This window comes from Gymnoscopelus braueri (assembly GCF_963280865.1).
Source record: "Gymnoscopelus braueri genome assembly, chromosome: 6".
In the NCBI taxonomy this organism is placed as follows: domain Eukaryota; kingdom Metazoa; phylum Chordata; class Actinopteri; order Myctophiformes; family Myctophidae; genus Gymnoscopelus; species Gymnoscopelus braueri.
In genome coordinates, this window is record NC_137607.1 from 33,726,580 (window position 1) to 33,749,308 (window position 22,729).

The window sequence follows — 22,729 nt, forward strand, 5'->3', positions numbered from 1 at the left end:
ATTTTAGTTTTGTAGATAAGTAGATAATATAATTAGTTTTTATTTTTATTTCAGTTAACTTTTGTTCACACTTAGTTTTAGCTTTTAGTTTACTTTTAGTTAACTCTAATCAGTGGTGTAATGGTGATTTTTTTCCCCCCCCTGGCTGAACGCTATTCTAGCGTGCACGTGTGTACACACTACAGTACCGTGACGTACTTGCGCGTGCATTTGAAAAATTACTGGCCACGCCGTGGTGTCCAGTGAAGCGACCGAAACACCACTAACCATGCTATGCAGTAGAAAACATCAGAAGCAAATAGAAATTCCAGTTGGATTTGTCAAATACATACTTTCTAAATCCCTATTACACCCGTTGGTATAATCTATTGTGTTAGTTGGATAAATAGATGATTGCTTATTTTCATTATCATAAATTAATGAATTAATTACCATGGCCTTCAGTAAGTGGATCTGTGATTTTTGGCTTTGATGTATACTCTCACCCACATCTAACTGTCTAAATGATATCAGCTTTATTAACCCCATATCTAGCATCATACAATACTTAATGATATCAGCTTTATTAACTCCATATCTAGCATCATACAATACTTAATGATATCAGCTTTATTAACGCCATATCTAGCATAATACAATACTTAACGATGCAACAGCTTTTAAAAATTATTGCTGCAAGAATTTAGGAACTCACTGCAATACATTAAAATACAATATGGCCTTTAAAGACTTCAGTATACAGTATATTTTTTGATCTGGGAATTATATAACCCTTCTGAAGACTTTGGACTGTTACTAGTTGTGACCTGTTGTAACCTGTCTGTTCAAAAGTCACTTTAACATTGGTACTTTTGACAGCTCAGACATGCACATGGTAGAATCACAACACTAAAACACGCGCACAATAAAATGTGTGTTAATTTAAATCCAAGAGTGTATAAAAATGTCTCTGAGTTAAATTAATCCTCAGGATTTTACTCTGAAAACATTTACAGTTTACATAGTCAGTGCAGCACATGTATGACCTACAGTAGAGCTTTACCATACACCAGTACTCATGTACCATACGTACATTAATAGTACTTATGCTTGCGGAGCTGTGAACTCAGTCAAATCATCATTACACTTTACCAGTGATTCTCTTAATTTCAAGGACCCCCAGTTTGATATGCATTAGCCCACGGAATCCCATTTGATTTGATTTATTTTTATCCCGGGGACCCCAATCTACACTGTCCACTCTGTCAGTGTACAAATGGAACCAAATGGACCCGGTGCATTTGGTTCTTAAATGTTTATAATTTAGCTGGGGATCCCCTGAAACCCCCTCGATGACAAAAGGCTATAAAGTTTATCACCTGGGGACCTAGGTATTCTCACACCGGGGCCACTGGGCTTCTTTTCCATTGTAATGACTCACCAGAATACGCCTGCGCCTTGGGCCCTAACGCACAGTTTAAGTAATCACAACCCAATGTCAAAACTTTGTTTGTTTATTTGTACCACAATTTTTGTGTTGAAAGTCTGCAGAATGTCACAAATGCTGAGATAACAACATCCATTAGAATAGATTATATCTGCAGGTTCAGATCCAGATGGACTTAAAATTGCAGTAAGTGATTTTCTTTTATTAAAATGTATTAAATAGTGCTATATTCTGATAGCAATGGAGTGTTTGTCCATTAACTGGGGTCTTCGTGTCTCTCCAGCTCTTTAAAAAACATTGAAAAGGCATTTTCAGGATACCAATTTTATCCAATCAGGAGAGAGATCTGATACATGGTACAGAATTAACAAGGGAAATTGGAAGTGATGAGAAATAATCAGACAAAACTTTAACTTCTAACACTATAAAATGTAAGCTTCTCCTGATTGGATTAAATTGGCAATGGCAACCAACCTGAAAATGAATTTTCTGTTTATTGAAGAGCTGGAGAGATGGGGAAACCCCTGTTACTGAACAAACACTCTTATTAGCAATGATTACTTAGCAATGATTTCTGCAGAATATAGAGCTTTAACCTTTTCACACAATTTTTGTTTTTATTTGTTTTAACCATATATCACTTACACTACCTTTCAAATTACTCTAGAAGTGAGATTGCTTATTGCCTTTCCAATAGTACTTCAGTACAATATTTGATGAAACATTTACTTAAATTGGAGAATTGCTGATTTTATAATGTACTCAAGAAAGTAAAAGTACATGAAAAAGCTATTCAGTACTACAGAGCGTAACGAGAGTTCTTGTAACTACACAAATTCAGGAAATTCTAAACTACTGCCGGCCTGTTGCCTGCAAGTGCTATACCTGTGCATGGATTAAGGAGTAACAATTCCACTCTGCTTTTGCATTCTAAGACAAATTTACAATCTAAATAATCACAGACAAAGTTCATAAGAGCATTCTGCTTTGAGGGGGATTGGTATAACCTGCTTGTGCAGCAGTTCATGTAGCCACGTCAATCATCCCTTCCCTCTTTTTAGGCTGGCCCCAAGTGGGCTGGGCGACCTATAAGCACTGCTGACAGGCTACTGGAGAGGCTGTACAGACAGCAACACAGGGGCCGCACCTTGAGAGACCAGGGCGTCTGCCAGCGCATACCCCCCACCTCCATACACGTACGTGCACTGCACACACAAGCTGCACGTACAGGCGTACACTAAGCACACATTCACACTGTGACTCTCTGATATGCATGCACACCATGACTCTATGGAATCTGATACCCATAATCAAGACTAAGAAAAGTCCACTGCACCTCTCCAACACACTTTTGGCGAGACTGATCGCTGAGGAATCCAGGTTCAACAAGACTCGGTTGACATATGCATTCCATAATGCACTTGTGAGTGAGCGCATTTTTATTTGAGTTATTTTGCCAGAATTGTGCAACTGTTTTAAATCAAGTCATCTATCTGTACATTACATTTGTTCCCTGGTAAGGAATGTATTGTTCAACTACTTGCCAACAGGGGGCAGTAACTCCTCACTTCCTCAGTCAGATTATGTGGTTGATTTAGATGCAATCCTGGAAGACCTGTGCTTCTTCTAATGTATTTAATTTGTCTGGTAAGGATTGGTGCTCTGAGTTGTGCCCCAAGTTGTGCATGAGTAACTACTTATTTACTTACTGGAAAGAAATAATTAATTTTGGTAGCAAGCTCTTTATCATAGTTATGGGCCATAGATGTCATTTATCATTTGAATTGATTTGGATTAAACTTCATGACTTCATGAGGTTATTGCTATTATTATTACTTTTAGTAGGCCTGAAGTACTAATAATTGTGTGGAAAGTAGGTGGAAATTAACTAATTAGTAACCTCTTTATTGTGATTGTGTACGGTTTTCTTGTACTCATACCTTCTGAAAACATTCTTTAATCAGTAATTCTGCTTTCACTTAAGTACAATTACAGAGTAACCTATATATGCTGTTATTTCACAAACAGGAGATTCTATTAAATTTTACTTTGAACCTACTGCATTCTTTCATAAGTAAACTTACTTGTACCTGAGTAATATTTAAGAAACAGTATTTATACTTGAGTAGGATATTCTAGTACTCTTTCCACCCCTGAGTAGTAGCAGTAGTAGTTGTAGCAACTTGACAGAAAAAGTAATTCCAGTAATTCCTATTTCATTATAATCCAGTTTCAACCAGTGTAATATATATATATTATATGAGCTCAACAGTTATTCAAATATCTAAGTGATGATGAAAATTTTAATAAAAAAAGTCACAGTGCAGTTTATCAAAGTAAGAATGACGAATGAGCCATAACTGAAAAAACAAAGCAGTGGAAACAGTGCTATTATCCTTTGAGAATGTTAATCACAGCAGTCTGAGCAGCACAGTGGCCCTCTCTGCCTCAGGGGTGAGGGGAGCAGTTTATATGTGAGGTTAAGATGTCATCCTAAGGTGCACCAAGCACTGCCCTCTGAGACCCCTCCTTCCATTTTAGTGTCCCCCAGCCTGACCTCTGGGAGAGGAGGAGGCAAGAATGTGATGGCTTGACGCTAAGTGAGTGCCCTGGCTTCTCCCGCCCGCCTGACCCGCTCCGCCCAACACCCCGGCCCGTGGCTTCTGTATTGGCCAATGTGTCCCCAGCAACCTCCTCGCAGCTTGCAAATATGTCCTCGATATGGCTGGCACGCTGTAAGCAGATGTCCTGGTGGCGGGAGATAAATTTGAGAGCAAGGAGATGTCAGGCCGGCGACAGCTGTGGGCTACGATTTCACCAGATGTCCGTGGTTGCCAACCTTCGTTGGAAATGGGCGGACCACCTCCCTACACAGTAAATGTTTTCTCAACTCAGAGCTCGTATGAGGCACAAAACAGCGTTTAGCTGCCAGGGTTTGCATGACCAGCGCATTCAGAAGCGTGGTTTACAGCGTCCTGAGGCAGGCTTTGGTGAGACGCTGCACTGTGCTTTAATGGCGAAAAGAAGCACAGCTGGAAATGGGACTGAGAAATAACTACAACCTAATACCTTAAATGTCTCAAGGTTCAAAGGCAGACCGTCTGTGCTGAGAACAGGTTATAATTTGCCACCAAATGATTATTCTTGTCAGGCTCTATTAACTATCAAGCTTTATGCTTGTACCGCAAAAAAACAAAGGATGATCTCTCAAGTCATATACTGTTTTTATTTTCATTCTAGCACTCATCCATACCTGCTGGTGGCACCACTGTAGCTGGTGACAGAAGCACCCAAGAGGGTGCTGATCAGAGCGATGGGTGGATGGCCACGGAGTTTACATTCCGATGCTGTGTAGCCTGACGGGGGAGGGGGGCTGCCGCAGACACGGGTGGGGCACCATGCCCTACCAGGCCACACTGTTCTCTGTTTTGACCCTGGCACAGAGCACTACAGCCTTGGACACGCTCACAGCTCCCAGAGATCCCAATGGCTCGGTGTGATTTCAAGCCGAGCCCAGAATGACTTGTGTTACAGTTCAATGCTCCCCTGAGCTCTGCCGAGATCTATTCAACAACCTTTTAAGATTGTTTTGATAAGAGTGATAGTGTGGTGTTTTGAAAGGCCTTGCATAGTGATAGATGACTTATTATTCCCTGTCCAATGATGACTCTGTATGACTAACCGTGACATAGGAGGAGGATGGGTGATGATTTGTGTGTGTGGGGTGGAGGCGGTGTGTGTGTGTACCTGTGTGGATGAATATTTGTGTTTGGGGGGAAGGGATGTGATCAGGTGTAGCTGAAGAAACTGGAGCCCGACCGGTGTTTTGTTTTTGCAGATATATCGGCCATTATTTATTTGTCCAGATTTTTAACCTCTTTCAACCTGGCGTTCCAATTTTGGTTGATTTTTTTTACAAAAGTCAAAAAATATATAAAAATACTGTAGGGCTTAACTGGTTAAATAAAATCAATATAATTGTGCATTTTATATTTACTTGTTTGCTTGTTCGTTAGATAAATAAAGTTAAATGTTCTTTTCATATATTGAAGTTTCATATATTATTTATTTTAAAGGCATACATTCTATGGCAGTGCCATGAGTTCACCTCGGATGAAGTCTGGCACTCGGAGTGTTTGTCTGTTTACCTCACAGAGGTTGTTCTCGCCCCTATTCTCTGCTTTCAGGGCAGTCCACCTGAGGGTGCTGGAGCAGCTCTGTGCGTGTGTGCGTGTGCGTGCATGTGTGTGTGCGCGCGCGTGTGTTTGTGTGTGTGTGCGTGCGTGCGTGCACTCGCTGTCATTTGGCTGGGACTGGGGCGGTGAAAGGTCTGGTGTTCAGAGCTGAACGGATGGGGCAGGGCTGACTGGGAGCAATCGCTGTCTATTGGATTACATAGGAAAGCAGACTACAAAACTATTCATCACATTTTCCACTTTTTTTTTTACTCTCACAAGAGAATTAGAGGGTGGCCAAATTGAAAACCAGTACACTCAAATCCAACAACACATATCGTGGCTACATTTAGAACGACATTGAAATGCATCGTCTCTGCATACGTCGCAACTGAAGTTACCCACCAAACCAACATCATTTGTCATCGCCGCTTCAATGTGTTCCTCCCAAACCCCTCTCTGGCTGACTTCCCTCAGAGGGACGTGGCTCTGACTTCCTTGGGGATCACTTACCCCGAGTTGTGTATGAGTGATTGTCAGGATAGTGAGTGTTTGAAAAATGTTCCTGTGACTTGCGAGTCGTCCTAGGGGTTCAGGAGTGGTGGTCTGGGGGGAGGGGGGTGGTTCTTCAGGAGCCTGGGAGGATCCACAGTTGCCTCGGGGCTCAACAAACCTGTCCTGCAACCTTCTCTGCCAGCCGAGTCTGCCGATTTGTTTTTCAGCCCTGTTATTTTCTGACTTGTTCAACGTCGATTTCTGCTTTGCCAAACAAACAATGGCAGTAGGACCAACACCCTGAGCATTGTTTTTGTAACCAATCATAGATGTTATGACCAGAAAAGGCTTCTTCAGAATATTATCAGAATATTATCAGAGTCCCTATTTTGGGCATGTCATAGTAGGCGAACATACTGTAAAAATAGCAGGTGTACAAGCTTATAACACGCTTGTGAGCTTGTAGATTGGCTATTTTTGGCAAAGATATCTGGCATAAAGGGGGAAAAGGAGCGGGCCAAGTACAGACCCTCCTACATGCATCCTCAATGTTTGGATGCATGTAGGAAGTGGCCAGGAGGCCCAAACATGCATTGCAGCTTTTTTTCTTTTCGATTGATTGAATACTTTATGAACAGTTTGCAAAAGGTACAGAGGTACAGTTATACAATAATGCTAAACGGATGACACAAAAAGCCCTGAGGGCTTGTTTCCGTGTGTTTAATTCAACAAGACATATAAAGACATACAATACTATACAAGAAATCATCAATACTAGGAGCAATAAAAGTATATTTTGTTGTGTGCTACAGTATCTGGGCATCATATAAGTCCAAATATTATTGATCATCTGTATTTGTTGCTTCTGTGCCCCTTGAGCAAAGAATTGGAATGATGAACCGGGTCTGAAAATCACTGTGAAGACAAACAAAGCAGAGTCTGCCACTATACAGTATAGTAAAAAGGAGTAGGTGCCATGACTCATTTTATTTTATTTTATATCTTAGTAGAATCCGCTTGGTTAACATTTGTTTCTGTGCTAAAAGTCTGATTCTGAGACCAGTTTCGCCATACAGTGGCATCGTCAAATATTTTTTTTCGAAAGGAAAGCACATGCACGGCTTCTGTCTTTTAAGTCTGCATTCCAGTTCTTTAATTGGAGAATAATCTGTGGGCTGAAGAACAAAGCAGGCCAGGGTAAGTGAAAGTCTAAAGCCGGTTTAACTTTGTTATACTCTGTGTTGCTCTGTGCCAGGTGTCAATCAGCCCCAGTTTGCAGAGTGACTCAGACTCCGTTTCTGAGAGGATGATGTGGAGTCAGAGGTGACGTGGACCACCGCAGTGACCCACCTCCACTTATGGAGTTTCCAGAAGAACAGACCTATATGCACCTTATTCATCACCAGTGCTCTGAGAGCACACAACATCACCTATATAGTATGTGCCACTCATCACCCATACCCTTTGGCGCCGCTTCATGTCCAATAGGTCATGCAGACGGTGCCAGATAGAGGGATCATTGCCGGCCACCGTTCTACGACAGCGTAAAAAGAGTCGGGGCGTGCCGCGTTGCCATTTACACTTCACACACCTACGCAGTGACACCTAAACAGATGCATACGTACAAGCATAAACCCTTCTCACCAGCTGCTGACCCATGACTGATTGACAAGTGACGTCATGCTGCAGAAACCTGGCCTACCTGACACTGCTAATACCCCCGCCTGTGTCCCCATTCCCATGCTGTGTAGTCATAGCAATGTAAATTGTCTAAGTCTGGACAATTAGCACAAGCTAATAACATTTTAATTAAGCATCACCCCTGTAGTATGTACAAAAGGGTCGATGAAATGAGTTTGATGAAAACGAAGAGACCATTGTTGGACTCTTGAGCGTCATGCTTTTGTACCGACTGTGTCTCATGATAGGAATTTAATAGTGAAATCAGCACCAATAAAACCAAGCCTTTCCCCTGCTGTTAAGCCCACCACATGTTCTTTCTAGTAGATTCAGATCAGCAGGTGTGGGCAACTTTATATAAAGCTTACATGAACACTCAGTGTGTGTTAGGTGACCCACTTTATCTGTACACAATGTATAGATACGGAATTACGAGTTATTGATTATGTACTATGTAGCAGGATGAATTCCTTTCATGTATTTGTTTTGTATTGCTATGTATTGTGGTCTTGGATGCACATTTGTCTATTCATCAGAGAGCCCAAGAAATGTCTCTGAAATATCTGCTTTCATTCAAGCATCCAAGCAGATCAACGGCATGTTTTATTTTTGAAGCGTATCCAGTGACAAAGGACACTTCAGCCCCTCACTTAGATTACATGTAGACGGGTGTTAGCTCATGGATAGCGGATAGTGTGTCTTTGGCCTGCCTCTAGACATTATATACTACACATACATGCTTTTTAATAGGTTGAGAGGCCGACCAATCACCCTTGTCACTCTGTTGCCAGGATACCGGTGGTGTGGTTGCTAAACACCAGTCCACAACTTCTACATCATAGACTATATTTCTAAAAGTTCGAAGATGAAAGATTGTATTACCACACAGAAGTGCTGAAGCAGAAGACTGGAGCACCTGCTCTAACCGTGTACCATATCATCACCCCACACTCCTCTGCTCTCTCCACCACTTCTTCATCTGATGCTCCGAGCATTCCTGTTGAGAAGGTTGATTAGTGCCGGAGCACAATTAAGATCTAGGCTATATCAAATGCATACAAATCCTTCAACTATTAATGATTGCTCGTGCAAACAAACACGTGTGTTTATCAACTTGGGGCTATTTTATTATAAGTTGAAGACTCATCATTGGCTCTTAGGGTGACTTCTCTGGTCATCTCGTGTTATCTTATTAGTTGCCAGTAATTAGGAGTCAAGAGTCACCTGCTTTGTTTACACTTGGAGTGCAGGGTGATTAGTGGGTCCATGGCTAGATCAATTAATAAACTAATTATTGTGTTGTCTTGAGGGCATCTTCAAAACAGAATGTGCTCTTTGGGGTTTCACACCATTTCAGTTTGTTTCCCCACGGTGCATATGAAATTACATCGTTTAATGCCAACACCGTGTGCCATAAGCAATGTCGACTGACATCAAAAGACGCCAAAGATGGGTTTTAGAGTTGGCTTAGCCGTGATTGATGGTGTGTGGTTCACTGGATGTCTGTGTCTCAGATCTGAGACTGGTTGCTGGAAAGCTTTGATTATGTTTACCAAAAGTACTCTGCTCCAGTCCACAGGTAGGGATTCTGTGCCCTTGGGAAGAAAAACAAAGCAAACCAGTCGTACTCGTTTGAACCAGAACAGGTTTTGATCCAAGGTTTTATATGTATTTGTTTATTCTGCGATCCTCCATGTCCTTTGGGTTAATCACACTTACACACTCAACACAACGGTTTGTTCAAGGAATCACCACCAACAGTGGTGTTGTCTTTGTGAACATTTGCATTAAGTGACTCAGAGAAAAGTTAGTGGAGTAGTTAAAAACAGCATGAATATTATCAACAATTTCTCTGCATGAAACATTGTGTAATCTTTCAACGACACTGACAACCTCTTTTTCACACTTCCCAACTATGGACTTCTTTGGAAGAAACACTTAAACCATATACTTAGTTGATTGTGGTCCCCCGGGGCTTTTTACTTGGTAACCTCATTTTTTCCCGATGTGCAACAAATCTCTTTGGCAAAAATGTCAGATCCACAAGCTCAAAATGTGACAGTTACAGATCTGCCATTTTTGCCAAATGTTTGCCCCTGATAGGGACGCTAGGATTCCTGCTATAATTTATGCTATTTTTTTACTAATACCTTAATTCTTACCTTTAGAGCCACCTTAAAAAATCCCTTGCCACCTTTATCCAACAAACAAATCTGGTTCCCACTGGAGCTTGTCATACAGGATGGTTTATTTCAACTCTGGCCCATTGCCTTTTTGTTCGCCTCTGGCAACAGGAGCTTTCCCATGGTGACACGTCTGATCTCAGGTGTAGAAGAGACTGTGACAAAAGGCAAAAAGAAAAAAATAAGTGTTGAATCACAGCGTGGGAAAGCATGCTTAATTGTCTTAGATTGACTGAATATCCCACAAAAATAATCATGCGGTTTATGGACAGACAGGTTATTCCGGTCACAATGTGAAAGAAGCTCAGCCTGGTTTATGACATTTCAAGATTCAAGATTGTACGTCTTATGTAAAGTAGGCTACACCAGTAAAAGAAGAAAAATGGTATCGGTTTCTCAACATAGTTGCAACAATAAGAAAAATAATAATTAATTACAGCAATAAAATAAAATAAAAATAAGAAAATAGCTACATTTGTACAGTAATCATAGCACACTTTTGACATGCATGACTGGTCGCAATGTTTTTTTTTTCTGACTCTGTTCACTTAAGAAATTGCAATAGACCAATTATTATTCCTGATATTCCAATTAATTTAAACCAATATTTTTGGGTTATTAGTTTATTTTCTTGTCCTGTGAACTTCAGTCCACATATTCAGTTTCAGGTTTCACTATAGGCATGTTATAATAAACAATGCCACGTTGCTGGGCAGTTTAGTGCATTCAGAGTGCCCCCACCCCCTCCATAGGCCATAAATTGTCACCTCGCAGACACTGCACCGGACACTGGTAGTTTTGACTCATCTGGATTTCCCCCACATTAGTCACCAACTGGAATACACATGCACACAAGCATTGCCCACGCACCCCACTCTGACTGGCCAGAGTGCAGTGCGTACTTTGACTGACACTGATCATACTTGTCCATGGACGTGGCCAGCGGGGCCTCGCTCATCATCAGCTGCCTCGCCAACTGCTCCGTGGCATCCCATAAGTAAACTCTAGACATTAATAGGCCCGTTTGAACGGGGGGCCCATGATGCACCCAGGAAAATGAATGCATAAAGACGAATTAAGGGGATGTACATCTAGGGTTACACAGGATGTGTCCCGCGACCTCTGTGTGCCGTCTACTGCTCAGACTGCTGGTACGATCACAGATTAAAGCCAGCTTAGCACTGTGGCAGAACACATCTGAGCCTTGTGAGAATAATAAGCACATTAGAGATACGTGCTCCCCTACTGATGGCAGTAACAGAGATGTGACTGACGTAACCGACATGCCATAAACACACACATGCATCTGAAATGAAGTAATGGGGGGGTCTGGTGACAGGTTCCCATTGCCCCAGCCTTAGTGCAATTAATGATGTAATGGTTTCATATGTCCTTGCAAATATCATATTTAATCACGTGGAGGTCAGTTTGTCCTTGCTGCGTTGAGGAGAGGACTTAACTAAAGCACAGCGTTAACTATTCCAATAACTAGAAAGAACTGCTCATGAATCTCATGAGAACATAATCACTTAGAGATTGTATGAGTTGACAGGAGTCCCCCAGGGGTCTATACTAGGCCCCTTTCTTTTTTCCCTCAACACAAAATTATTTCAACGAATGTTCGCCCCTGAATAAGGACGCTAGGTTCATGTGGTTAAGTGAAGGTTCTAGAATACCTTCTCATTTACAGCGGTGCTGTGGTGTACAGTAGTTCCTGAGAGGGAGACAGGCATTCACACACTCCCAGCACGGAGTAACCCAGCACAATCAGCCCTGTGCGCAGTTGATCTCTGAGCAGCTCTGTTGAAGCAGGTGAGAGTTCGGTGCATTGCTCAAGGGCACTTTGACATTAGCCGAGAGCGTTACTCATTCACTTCCACATACATTCACTTCCACACCTGAATACATCATCATCAGCAACCAACTTAATTTCACCTCGAGAAACCATTGATGAATGACCCTCATTTACAATGGTATTCAGTTACAAAAGTAAAAATAAAAAAAGCTATTTAGTAATAAATAAATATTTATAATAGGAGTCAATTTAGTTTTGTATTTTTCATTCGTTTTTATTTGTATTGTGTTTTTGTAGTTTTTGTTCAGTTTAGTTTCATTTCATTTCAAGAGTAGGTTTGCTCGTTTATAGTTTTTATTGTTAATTTTTTTTAGTTTTTGATACATTTTTAGTAGTATTAGTATTAGCTGTATTCTATTTGAATCATTATACTAATTCAGGGGGTATTTTATCAGGTGCAAGACTAAAGACGTTCAGAATATAGGTATTACACTACAAACACAACACTTTGTGAAGGCAATTGACTCGGTCATGTAGACATCCCAGAATCAATTAATTAGAAAGTGTGTTTAGTGTGTGAAGTGTGAAAATCTAGGTGGAGTTTCAAAGAATTTGGATTGTACAATCTAGTTAATGGCTCATATATTCTTTGTAAGACATTTTTTAAGGCAATTACAGGCAAACAGTTGGTTATGGAATATCAAAACCCTATTTGATGGTCATTGTCACGTGACTCCTGAGAACTTTTGTGCCTAATTTGGTGGGGAAAATGAAGTTTTGGCAACAAACTGTCATTTGTAGAATTTGTGGTACCCCCTGGATGGAATTGAAATTACTTTTGGCTCTGGCTTGTTTAGAGGTCTCAATGTGTGATTAACATTTGGGGCAGATCGGATCAGTTCATGATTTGTAGTATCATTTGCTAAACGGGCCCCGCACGCAAACAGTCAGAGTAGTAGCAAAAAGTGTGTTTTGAAGAAAATGCTAAATGGTGGAAAATCCAGTTATAAACGGGCGGGGCCTGTATGCGGAGTTTTGTCATGATCTAAAGAATCAAAGGGAAAACCAAAAGTCTTTAATTGTACAACCTATGGTTCAACAGCTATACAGGGTTAGGGAGTGTGCATGCAAAGTTTCACGGCAATCAGATGCTACATTCTTTTGTTTTTGTTATAACCTTTTGTTTAGATTTTTATAAGAGACGAAAAGGGGATACAGACAAGCATTAATTGCAAATTAAATACAAAACCAATAGATCTCTGTACCCACAAGCTGCCACTCGCCCGAGCATGACATATGTGACACCTCACCCGTGTACATGATCACATACACTGCACATCCAAGTACACGTGTGTGTGTGTGTGTGTGTGTGTGTGTGTGTGTGTGTGTGTGTGTGTGTGTGTGTGTGTGTGTGTGTGTGTGTGTGTGTGTGTGTGTGTGTGTGTGTGTGTGTGTGTGTGTGTGTGTGCGCACGCGCGCGCATTCACAGATACTACACACATAGACAGATACCCTTAGCAACTGCAGGGATACATACTGTACCCACCTACCCGTGCTCACCCAGAACCATCGGGTCTGAGTGGCACACCCCCTTCAATGGCTCTTCCACGAAAGACAGCCCCAAACCCTGCACCCCCACAACAACAACCACTACAAAAAAGATTAAATAGATTATAAATATGGCAATACTACCACAATAATAATCACTATATAATAATTCAAATAAACGTAATCAAACAAAGACCAAATTAACCAGAAAATAAATATGTATCAAATTAAAATAAAATCAATTAAAATTTGAATTAATCCCTCCCAACCCACCCTCTCGTAGGCTTATGGAAAAACGGCAAACAACAACAAATCCTGTAATAATCAAAAGATGGGCATTTTATATATAACACATGCTATTCATAATCATGCAGTACAGGTCCTAACTTGATGTAATTCTGTCTATTGTCTGCTGATTAGCACCATTTAATCTTGCTGTAGAAAGTTCCATTAAAACATCAAGTAATAACTGTTTCCATTGGTTAAAAGGAGATCAAGTGCCAATCTTTTTTTTGCAGCTGTGCTTCCTAGTCCTACCCAGTGGCGTATTCACTGTAGAGGCAAGGGTGGCAGCCGCCACCCCAAGTGTGATCTCACCTACCCTAGAAAAACACTGACTGAAAAAAACGAGAAAAAAAAACATTCTAACATTGCATTGGCTCCTCGCTTGCCTCCCCAAATTGTAATTCCTGGAAACGCCACAAGTGTAGGAGTAATAGCAAAGTCTGTTATGAAGAAAACGCAAAATGGTGGAAAACGTTGACAGGCAGAAATGGACATGGCCTGTATATGGAGTTGGGTCATGAGCCAAGGAATCCAGATCGCTATACAATCTACGGTTCAAGAGGTATAAACCAGAAGGTGAAGCAGCCTCTTATAGCGCCACCATGATGCAGATAAAAACAACAAACAAATGACATAAATGTCAATTGTGACTGGGATAACAGTCTGAAAACAGGCCGGCCGGGGAGCAACGGACAGACTCGGGCCAGCCACCGTTGGGTGCACTATCGCCGTTTTAAGCCAAAAGGCGTAGATGTGGCCTTGGGATGTTATCCCAGTCCAAAAATAGGGGTGTAGGTTCTTCCTTGGCCTTCTGGGAGTGTGCATGCAAAAGTTTCATGCCGATCGACCCAGCGCCGTGGTGCCTCAGATTAGTTTTTCACAGACAGACAAGGCAGACAGATGGACAGGGGCAAAAACATAGAATCCGGCCTTCGGCCGTCCGGCCAGGTGGAGACAGTCAGTGCAACGTGGACCATAAGACTATTTTGCAAGCTAATAAGACCGTTATTGTTCTGGATTAAAACTGAAGAGAAGTGTAAACAATATTGGCTAACGCGTGTATATGCAACTATGCGTGCCTCGTGTGATTGTCTGCTTGCCTGTGTGTATGTATTCGTGTGTGTCTGGGTGGGTGTTGCATTTCTATTCAACTGAGCATTGTCTCAGAAAGAGTGAGGATTTCAGCTGTAGTCTTAGCTCACCAGGCTGGTATACACTCTGCTGACATCATCACTATGTCCTGTCCCTCATAGGCCCATTGTGACATTGTGGGTAGCCAAACAGGAGAGAGGCTGCCTGTCTTTATTAGAAGTACAAGATCCAGCTTAGAAGCTTGTGTTCCCTTGGATACACCACATCTATTTATTATCATTCCCCCCTCTGTGACCCTGCCTTTTATTTTAGCATGCTGATTCATCTGCTATACATTTCTGAAAACCACCGAACACCTCTAAGTTTACAGTGTCATACTACTTGGGTGAGAGAGAGTGTCTGAATGGAGGTATGTGCTAGGATGTGGTGAGCTTTCTGTGTGTGCTTAAATAAGATCAGGTTATGTCGACTACTGTAAAGACATCTCAAGTCTGAGACTCCTTTGTCTGTTGTCTTGTTAATGAAGGTTCCTCTTGACTGAGAACTTCAAGTGGGCCAGCCACAGCCAGTCTCAACGGACGATTCTCCTCCACCTCGACATGAAGTCTCTCATGTTCTGAACGTCCTTCGATTAAGGTGTTGTCTTTTATATCAGCTAGTGAAATAGGGAGGGATTCTCCATGCAACTGTATGGCTGTACGAATGTGCGGGTTTTCTGCTGAATCGGCAGGTGATCAACCGACGTGGGCACACAGAGGGTATTTATGGCAAACATTCTACCATGCAGGGTGAAGTTCCGGGGGTACATATTGGGCGGTGTGATGCAAGAGAGAGAGACGTGCCTGCAAGCCTGCAAAACCACTAGGGAATCTGGGTGGAAATATCAGAACAGGATCGCGGAACAAATGGAGTGGACTCAATACTGTATGTTAGAAGGGAGTAGGCAGGTCAGACGGGTGAAGGGTGTTGCTTGATATCTATATCCTAGCAACTCAGGGTGAGGGGTATCTTGTACAACTGTGGCAGGGGATTGGTCAGTGAGCTGGCACAAGCCCCTCCTATGTACAGGGCAGCCTAAGAAGAAATACCTATATTCAAAACATCCCTCCAGCTTCTATCCACTCTCTGCACTTCAGCCTCCAGCACTTTAATCCAGAACTGTTTGTTTATTTATTTTATTTATATCGATTTTGTTTGTATTTATCCATGTGGTTTATGCACAGTCATTATTGATACATGTGCCTATGTGACCTGCTGATTAGCTTTGAAGAGTTCGGCAAAGCGAAGTGAAGTTTGGCCTGTGACCATGAATTCACCACACACAGCTGTGCAGTACTGTCCAGAGTTCCCCTTTCACCGGTAAGTACTGTACCTACTGCAAACCTGCTTGTGTCTCTGTAGACTTTTTATTACAATACAATCAATGACAGAGACTGTTTTTTGCTCAAGTTTGATTTCAAAATCTCAGAATCAAGAATCAAGATGGATTTATTTGTCACTCATACAGGCAGCAGCGAATGTTGCAATATATAATAAAATGTAATATTCCGCTGAATTAACACAGGTAGCATGGTTTGACATGTGGTAGGCCTACTGATAGGACAAACTTTGTATTAATTCCATACAAAAACACAAGTCTACACAATGACTGACGTATGACTTGAATTAATATTCAGGGTGTCTCATCAGTCCTATATTAATTCATAATTAATAAGACTATCATTCATACTGAGGCTGTCTGGAGGTCCAAAAAGACCACTGACCACTTGTGTCTGCCTGGATCCTCAGCTGCCAGCCTGCCTGATATTTATAAGTGTGGCATACTTATGGCAACAATGCGTGTGTAGAGGGCCATCAGGGCTGAAGTAGCAGACAGATACATGACACCCTCCTCTCACCGGATCAGACTGCCCCTCATCCTTACAGTATGGGACTTTTGGCATGTGAATTGCAAGGGCCTTAGCAAGGGAATTGGGTTCTTAGCGGAGTGCTGGGGGTACTAACTGTACACTTTCTAATCATTAGAGCAGTGGCTCTCAAACAGTGTGCAATGAGACAAGTCCAGGTGTGCCTTGGGGTTTAATTGATAATTTTGTATTGACAAAAATGCATACATGAACCTATATTTGTGCATATCTGTCAAAAGGATAAAACACCAAAAGGCTCAAATGTAACAGTACTATATGCTCACTCATGAGGCAAGGCTTACACCCTACACATTTAGGCAGACATTGTAAATACATTTAGTTTTTTATAAATAAATGACTCATTAAACACATTTTTTAAAATAGCTATTTTCACTATTTTTAAAAAAATAGTGAAAATAGCCGATCTACAAGCTCACAACGAGTTGCACCCTGAGTTTCTAGATAGCTTATTTTTGCTATAATACCAGGTGTGCTCCTGGGTTTCGACTTGCCTATTGGTGTGCCTTGAGCACGAAAAACTAAAAACAACTGGTCAACAACAGTAACTGATTGAACGTTACACGCTAATGCAATGTTGTTTGAGCAAAACACCTGTATTTCCTCATATAAATTGTACTAAAGCATCCTGCTGAGTGCTTCTATAAGCCTATAGTCTCAGACCCATGAGAGCCAGCCTGCATAATGGACAGACAAGACATACCAGCAATAAAGCTTCTGTTAAATCCTCTGCACTGGTGTTTCTATCCAAAGACTAGATGGATTAGTGCCATTCCCATTTGCATTATACCATAAGTGATGACAGGTTTACGTAGCTGTTTTACTGTATTGTTGCTACCACCATGCCACAGAATGTTTGGGACCTCCTGGTTATGATCAGCATTTTCATATTTCACAGGTTGACACGACAACTGTCTTCTTGACATGTGCGTGCATCTTGAGTTTTGTGTCTTGGTACTGTGTATGCCTTGAACCCCTAATTTGTACACACAGACAGTGTGCTGTTTTATTCACTGTCACTGCTGACAGACAGTTTAGCACTTTGCAGTCCATAAGTGTTGTTGACGGTTCTACACCTCATCATCATCATGTTGTATATTTTTGTTGTTGGGTTGGTTCATATTAGGTTGTCTTCTTTGATTGACAGTAATTATTCTTCTGTTGGGTTGTTTTTTGCAGTTCCCTGAGTTCATAATTTGCGCCTGGCTTGCTGCTTGATTGAAATTACAATGACTTAGTGTGAGGGCTCAGTTTACTCATGCGAGGAGGTTAAAATGGGTTATTTCTGTGGCTGTGGCAAGACAAAATTATTATTCACTCCTCTTTTATCATAATGGATATTTTGTGATATGTATATTTATACATATATTTGTATAAATGTTTTGATAGCATCAGTTTCCTTAACATACATTTATTTTCTTTCTTATACAATATTTATTCAAAGCAAAATTCCCAGTAAAGTTAGCAATCAAAATCTTATTTTATCTCCTGGTACCTTGTTTTCTTTTCAACTATCCAACCCCCTAAGGTAGTTTGTTTTTATCTGTCCTTTCGCCCAGAGGAATTGACTTCAAAATGTTTCACTTCCAACACCAAGCGAGGGGACGGAGAGACGAGGAGAAACTTTTGGGGGCTTTCTTTTGTTTAGCAGTCATGTCCCTCTTCCAGCCAGGGCTGACAGATGAGAGGGAGAAGGGCTTAGGCCTTTGAACGGATGATTAATAAGGACACTGGAGAAGCCCCCCGATCGGCTGGGCTGTTTGTTTTGATTGCATTTTCATCGGTCGGTGTGCCCAACCTGCCAAGAGACAATAGCCATCCCTGTTTAGTGGTGACCTCTGGCCCGGTCTCGTCTGGAGGGGCCTGCTCTGTCCTTAAGTGGATGCTGAACAGCCTTCGCCTCGGGCTAACTAAATAACTCTCTGGGTAACCAGACACCCAATAGCAGGCTAACAACAGTCAGAAGTGGGTTCAACTCATTTGACTAAGGTTTGGTAAAAAAAAAAAAAAATGCTGCCCGAGGGACATGTATAATTAATGTATGAATTAAGAATGCTGAGACCAGGAATTTTGAGAGTAGAGGTGAATTGATTTGCTAAACATAAGGAAATATGTAACGATCAATTAGAATCTCAGTCATCTGCTACACACTAAGAGACCGTCCTCTTTTGGGCTCCTCACTAATTCTTTATATCCTCAACAAAAACTCCCATCAAATACACAACAGGGAAGAATGACAGCGACGGTATTGCAGATGTACAGTAGGGCTCCAGGGGCTAGACGCCTCATCAGCATCATGGATCGATAAAACGAAAAATTGTCCAGAAATATTATTTTGTAATTATTTGGGACATTTATTATTATTATTATTATTTGTTAAATAATCATAGGCCATTACATTTTACATTACTCAGATGAATACATTTGGGTTTAATGTCTATAATTCATTTTATTAATCATGGAAACGTAATTTAAATATGATTTGCCACTCCAGTTGACTTATGTACATTAGTTTATGTAGTTTAGTTTAGTGTAATGAATTGACTTTAGATTTAACCCCCCCAGAAAAGCCTTTGGATCAAATGCACAAGTGGGGGGGGGGGCCGCTAGGGGGCGGTCTGGCGCTTTATTGCCACCCAATATATCAGGATTGGCACACTGTTGTTACTGGTGTCACTCGAGCGACCCAAGGGGTCAGGGGTCAAACTACTACATGATGTGAAACTTTCCATGGTGCAAATGAAGAGAAGACACGCATAAACGGTGCGTGTGATACAGCTTAATATGATTAGTGTTATGATTAGATTTTAGTTGGGTAACACAATTATGATTGGTTGTTTGACTGCGTCTGCGTGAGAATCTGTGACGTGTGTGCGTCATAGAGGTATATATCGGGTGTGCGTGCGTCAGTGTTGCCATGTCTGCCTACTATAAGCGACCTTGGGCTTGTTTTTCTGTAAAGTTGCTTGTAAATATTGGTGGTTGTGGCTTTTTGGGCTTTAAACCACTGGTTGAAGGACCCCTAAATTGTATTTGTCTGCAGACCCCTATCTGAAAATATTTTATATATATATATTTTTAAAGCTCACAATGCGTCGCATCGCATCATAGCCTATGAATTGAATACCAAGGCCCTCATTGGAAACAAGTCCGCAAGGACTTTTATGAACGGACCTGTTAGACAAAGTATTTTAAATGTAACTGTGCTGTTTTACATTTTTTGCCTAATAAAATATTCAATCAATCAATGTAGATCTGTAAATAGCTGATGCCTATATGATTTTAGCTTTAAAGGGCTCATATGGCCTCTTTTGGGCTTGTTTTCATAGACCTGGTTGCTTAGTTCTCTCACAAACTCTGGCAACACTGGCGTTCGTGTGAGAAGGTCATTTGCAGAAGGTAAAAATTGCAGCACGTGGTTTATCCCATTAAGTTAATTAAAGTCATTATATTAATATCAAACTCCAAGGCGCAGGTGAGGAAAGGTCTGTTAATGTGACAGTGCAGTTGTAAATGTTTGGACTAAACTTCATTTCCTATAGTCATCATGATTAATTAATCTGATGTCTGAATGAAGGGCAAATGACGCAGCTGGTAAACATTGCAAAGCGACTTTTACTCCAATGGTACATAAATAACAGCATAACATTCCAGATATGTAACGTGGAATAACATTATTATTATGGTTAAGAGACTGAACAGAAAGAGGTTTTAACCATTATGTCTTGGCTATTTTGTAACATGAACAGATCAAATATGCTTTGACATTGTTGTAGATTGTCTTCTACTCGGGGATTCCCCTGCAGCGGCCATTTGTTTTCCAGTTGTACAAAGTTGTACAGTTAAGCAGTCTGAACTGTACAATTTTATTTTTATTTGTATGTCATCTGAATTGTTTAGGTCACGTCACATGACTCCATAACCTGCAATAATTTATGGTAAAATATATTCTGGACGAAATACAATATTATTAATGAATTCTTAGACAAAATGTATCAGATGCTAGGTTTTGTTTTGAAAACAAAATAAAGAAATGGGTGCCTTAAATGTTTGAAGTGTGTAGCCTTAGGCTACACACTTCAAACATTTCAGACACCCATTTATTTATTTTGTTGTAGGCTACTAGCCTACATGTGGCCAAGTGAAATGGTTCCTTTTCCCAGCAGACATGTTGACAGGAGGTAAACACAATTGAAGAGATACAGTAATAACATTAGTTGTGGCTGTGTTTCATTTAGGTGTTTTCTGTGTGGCAGCATGACATTAACATTACTTTCTGTTGTGTTTACCTGTCATACTGTCTGCTGTGAGAAGGCTCCAAGCCATTTCCCACCATTAGACAGCAAGTATAATGAGTTTATGGACAAAGCTGCATAAATCACAATTTGGTGTTCAGTGGCAAAGGGAAAATGTGGATGGCATCATCGATGCATTGACAACCTGGCTGTGGTCATGTATATTGGGTGGTGCCCTTTTGCCATAGGACATACTATAGCAGTCTTTACAGTACAATTGCTTCAAAAGAACAATTTCGCTGTATATGTTCTTTACATGCATGGATTTTCACCTAGATGCTGTTAAGTTTTCACACTACACTGTGTTGTGTGTGTGCCTGGGCTCAAAAAGTAAACAGTGGACTGGACTGTGGTGCTGAAGGGTTTGGGATCAGCTGTGCTTCTCAATAATTTAACATTATGGGGGCAGTTACATAACATTCAATGTTATAAATATTACTTATGATGAGCAGTGAACACCATTGTAATTTCATTAAATCTTGCAAATAGCATCTAAAATACATACAGTAATTTAACTTGACACCTCATTCGGATTATGCTAGACGCCAAAATTGACTAGGTTTCCAAGGACTGGAACACTTGATCATGTAAATACGACAGTACAGTACCAATCATTTCCTTAATGTGTGTATATATATATGTATTTTTTAACACCCACTCTTTTATACCTGGTGTATACTTGTGATGTAAAGTTGAAGTTGGAATTATCAAAATGTGACTGTGGCTCATTTATAAGATAAACAATAAGCCACAGGTGAAAAACATTTCAGGCACCTCTTTCTTCACACAAACTTCACATTTCCAACTTCATACAATATCGTATGTGACTTAGGTTTTGTCTAGTGTACATTTTACAGTACATTTTCATGGTGTGTTACACTGATTTGTTACATGACCAAAACTGTACAATTCAAAAATATTATGGCCACGAGGAGGGTCTATTGCCAGGAATTCTCCCTCCCTGAATACCTTTTGCATAGCATCAAAAATGGCTGAATTATAATGTGTAATATCACCAGCAATTAACATTTTCCAGTGAACATCCTCTCTGGTTGTGTATTACACTTTAACCTGGACTGTACGGATTCCACTCAACACCTCCTTAGGACATACTGGCTTATCCTATTGTTGATGTTGTGCCAAAATGTAGCCTATATTGTGTATCACGATAGGCCAGACAGCAGCTGTAGTCTACAACTCCATTGTGACAGCCACAGTCCTCAACCACCTCACCTCCACCCTTCTCTTATATTCTACTGTCTGATCTCTTGGATATGTTGATTGGGTTCTAAGCTCCAAGAGACCACAGATGTTCTCCTTCCAGGGGCCTTTTCTCCCCAATGTAGGCTTTTTTATTATGCAATATCCTCTTCCTCAACTCAAAGCAAAAATAGCCAATGTATATAAGCTCACAACACGTCACAATGTGACTCCTTGTGAGCTTGCAGATCAGCTATCTTTGAGAAATGTTTGCCTATAATGACCTGCCCAAAATAGGTACCAGGTTGAAAAGTGGTTTAAAAAGAAACCCCAAATATAATCACCTGGAAAAAGAGACGTGACTGATGATTAATATTATACTACTGCCACGAACTGTAGATTTGAGCTTCATAAATCTAGTTTTTTGCACAGTGTGGTACATTGCCAAGTTGCTCTGTCAGCGTAAAGCAAGGCTTGTCTAGGAAGGTATGCCTCCAGTGCTCTTAATGAAATCACGGACACGGTTTCACAGCCTGTCATTAAATCTGTACGCAGGGAACACGGAAGGATCAGTGACATTACAAGCCATCTCATTCATTTTGTATCACACACTCAGATCTTTCTTCTTTT

General features: G+C 40.9%; 2 protein-coding genes across 3 annotated transcripts in view; both read left to right on the forward strand.

Moving 5' to 3' along the window:
* The window catches only part of tprg1 (tumor protein p63 regulated 1), a 701,399-nt gene that overhangs the window by 30,612 nt on the left and 648,058 nt on the right, over positions 1–22,729 (forward strand). The gene's annotated exons all lie outside the window — the stretch shown is intronic.
* Positions 15,898–22,729, forward strand: part of tp63 (tumor protein p63) — a 42,182-nt gene continuing 35,350 nt past the window's right edge. Inside the window, exon 1 of one of the 2 annotated variants that reach the window (XM_080430135.1) lies at positions 15,898–16,038. In XM_080430135.1, coding sequence (XP_080286261.1) covers positions 15,986–16,038 — 53 coding nt within the window. In that variant the 5' untranslated portion in view covers positions 15,898–15,985. The remainder of the gene's footprint in view (positions 16,039–22,729) is intronic. The other variant, XM_080430136.1, reaches the window with a different exon arrangement.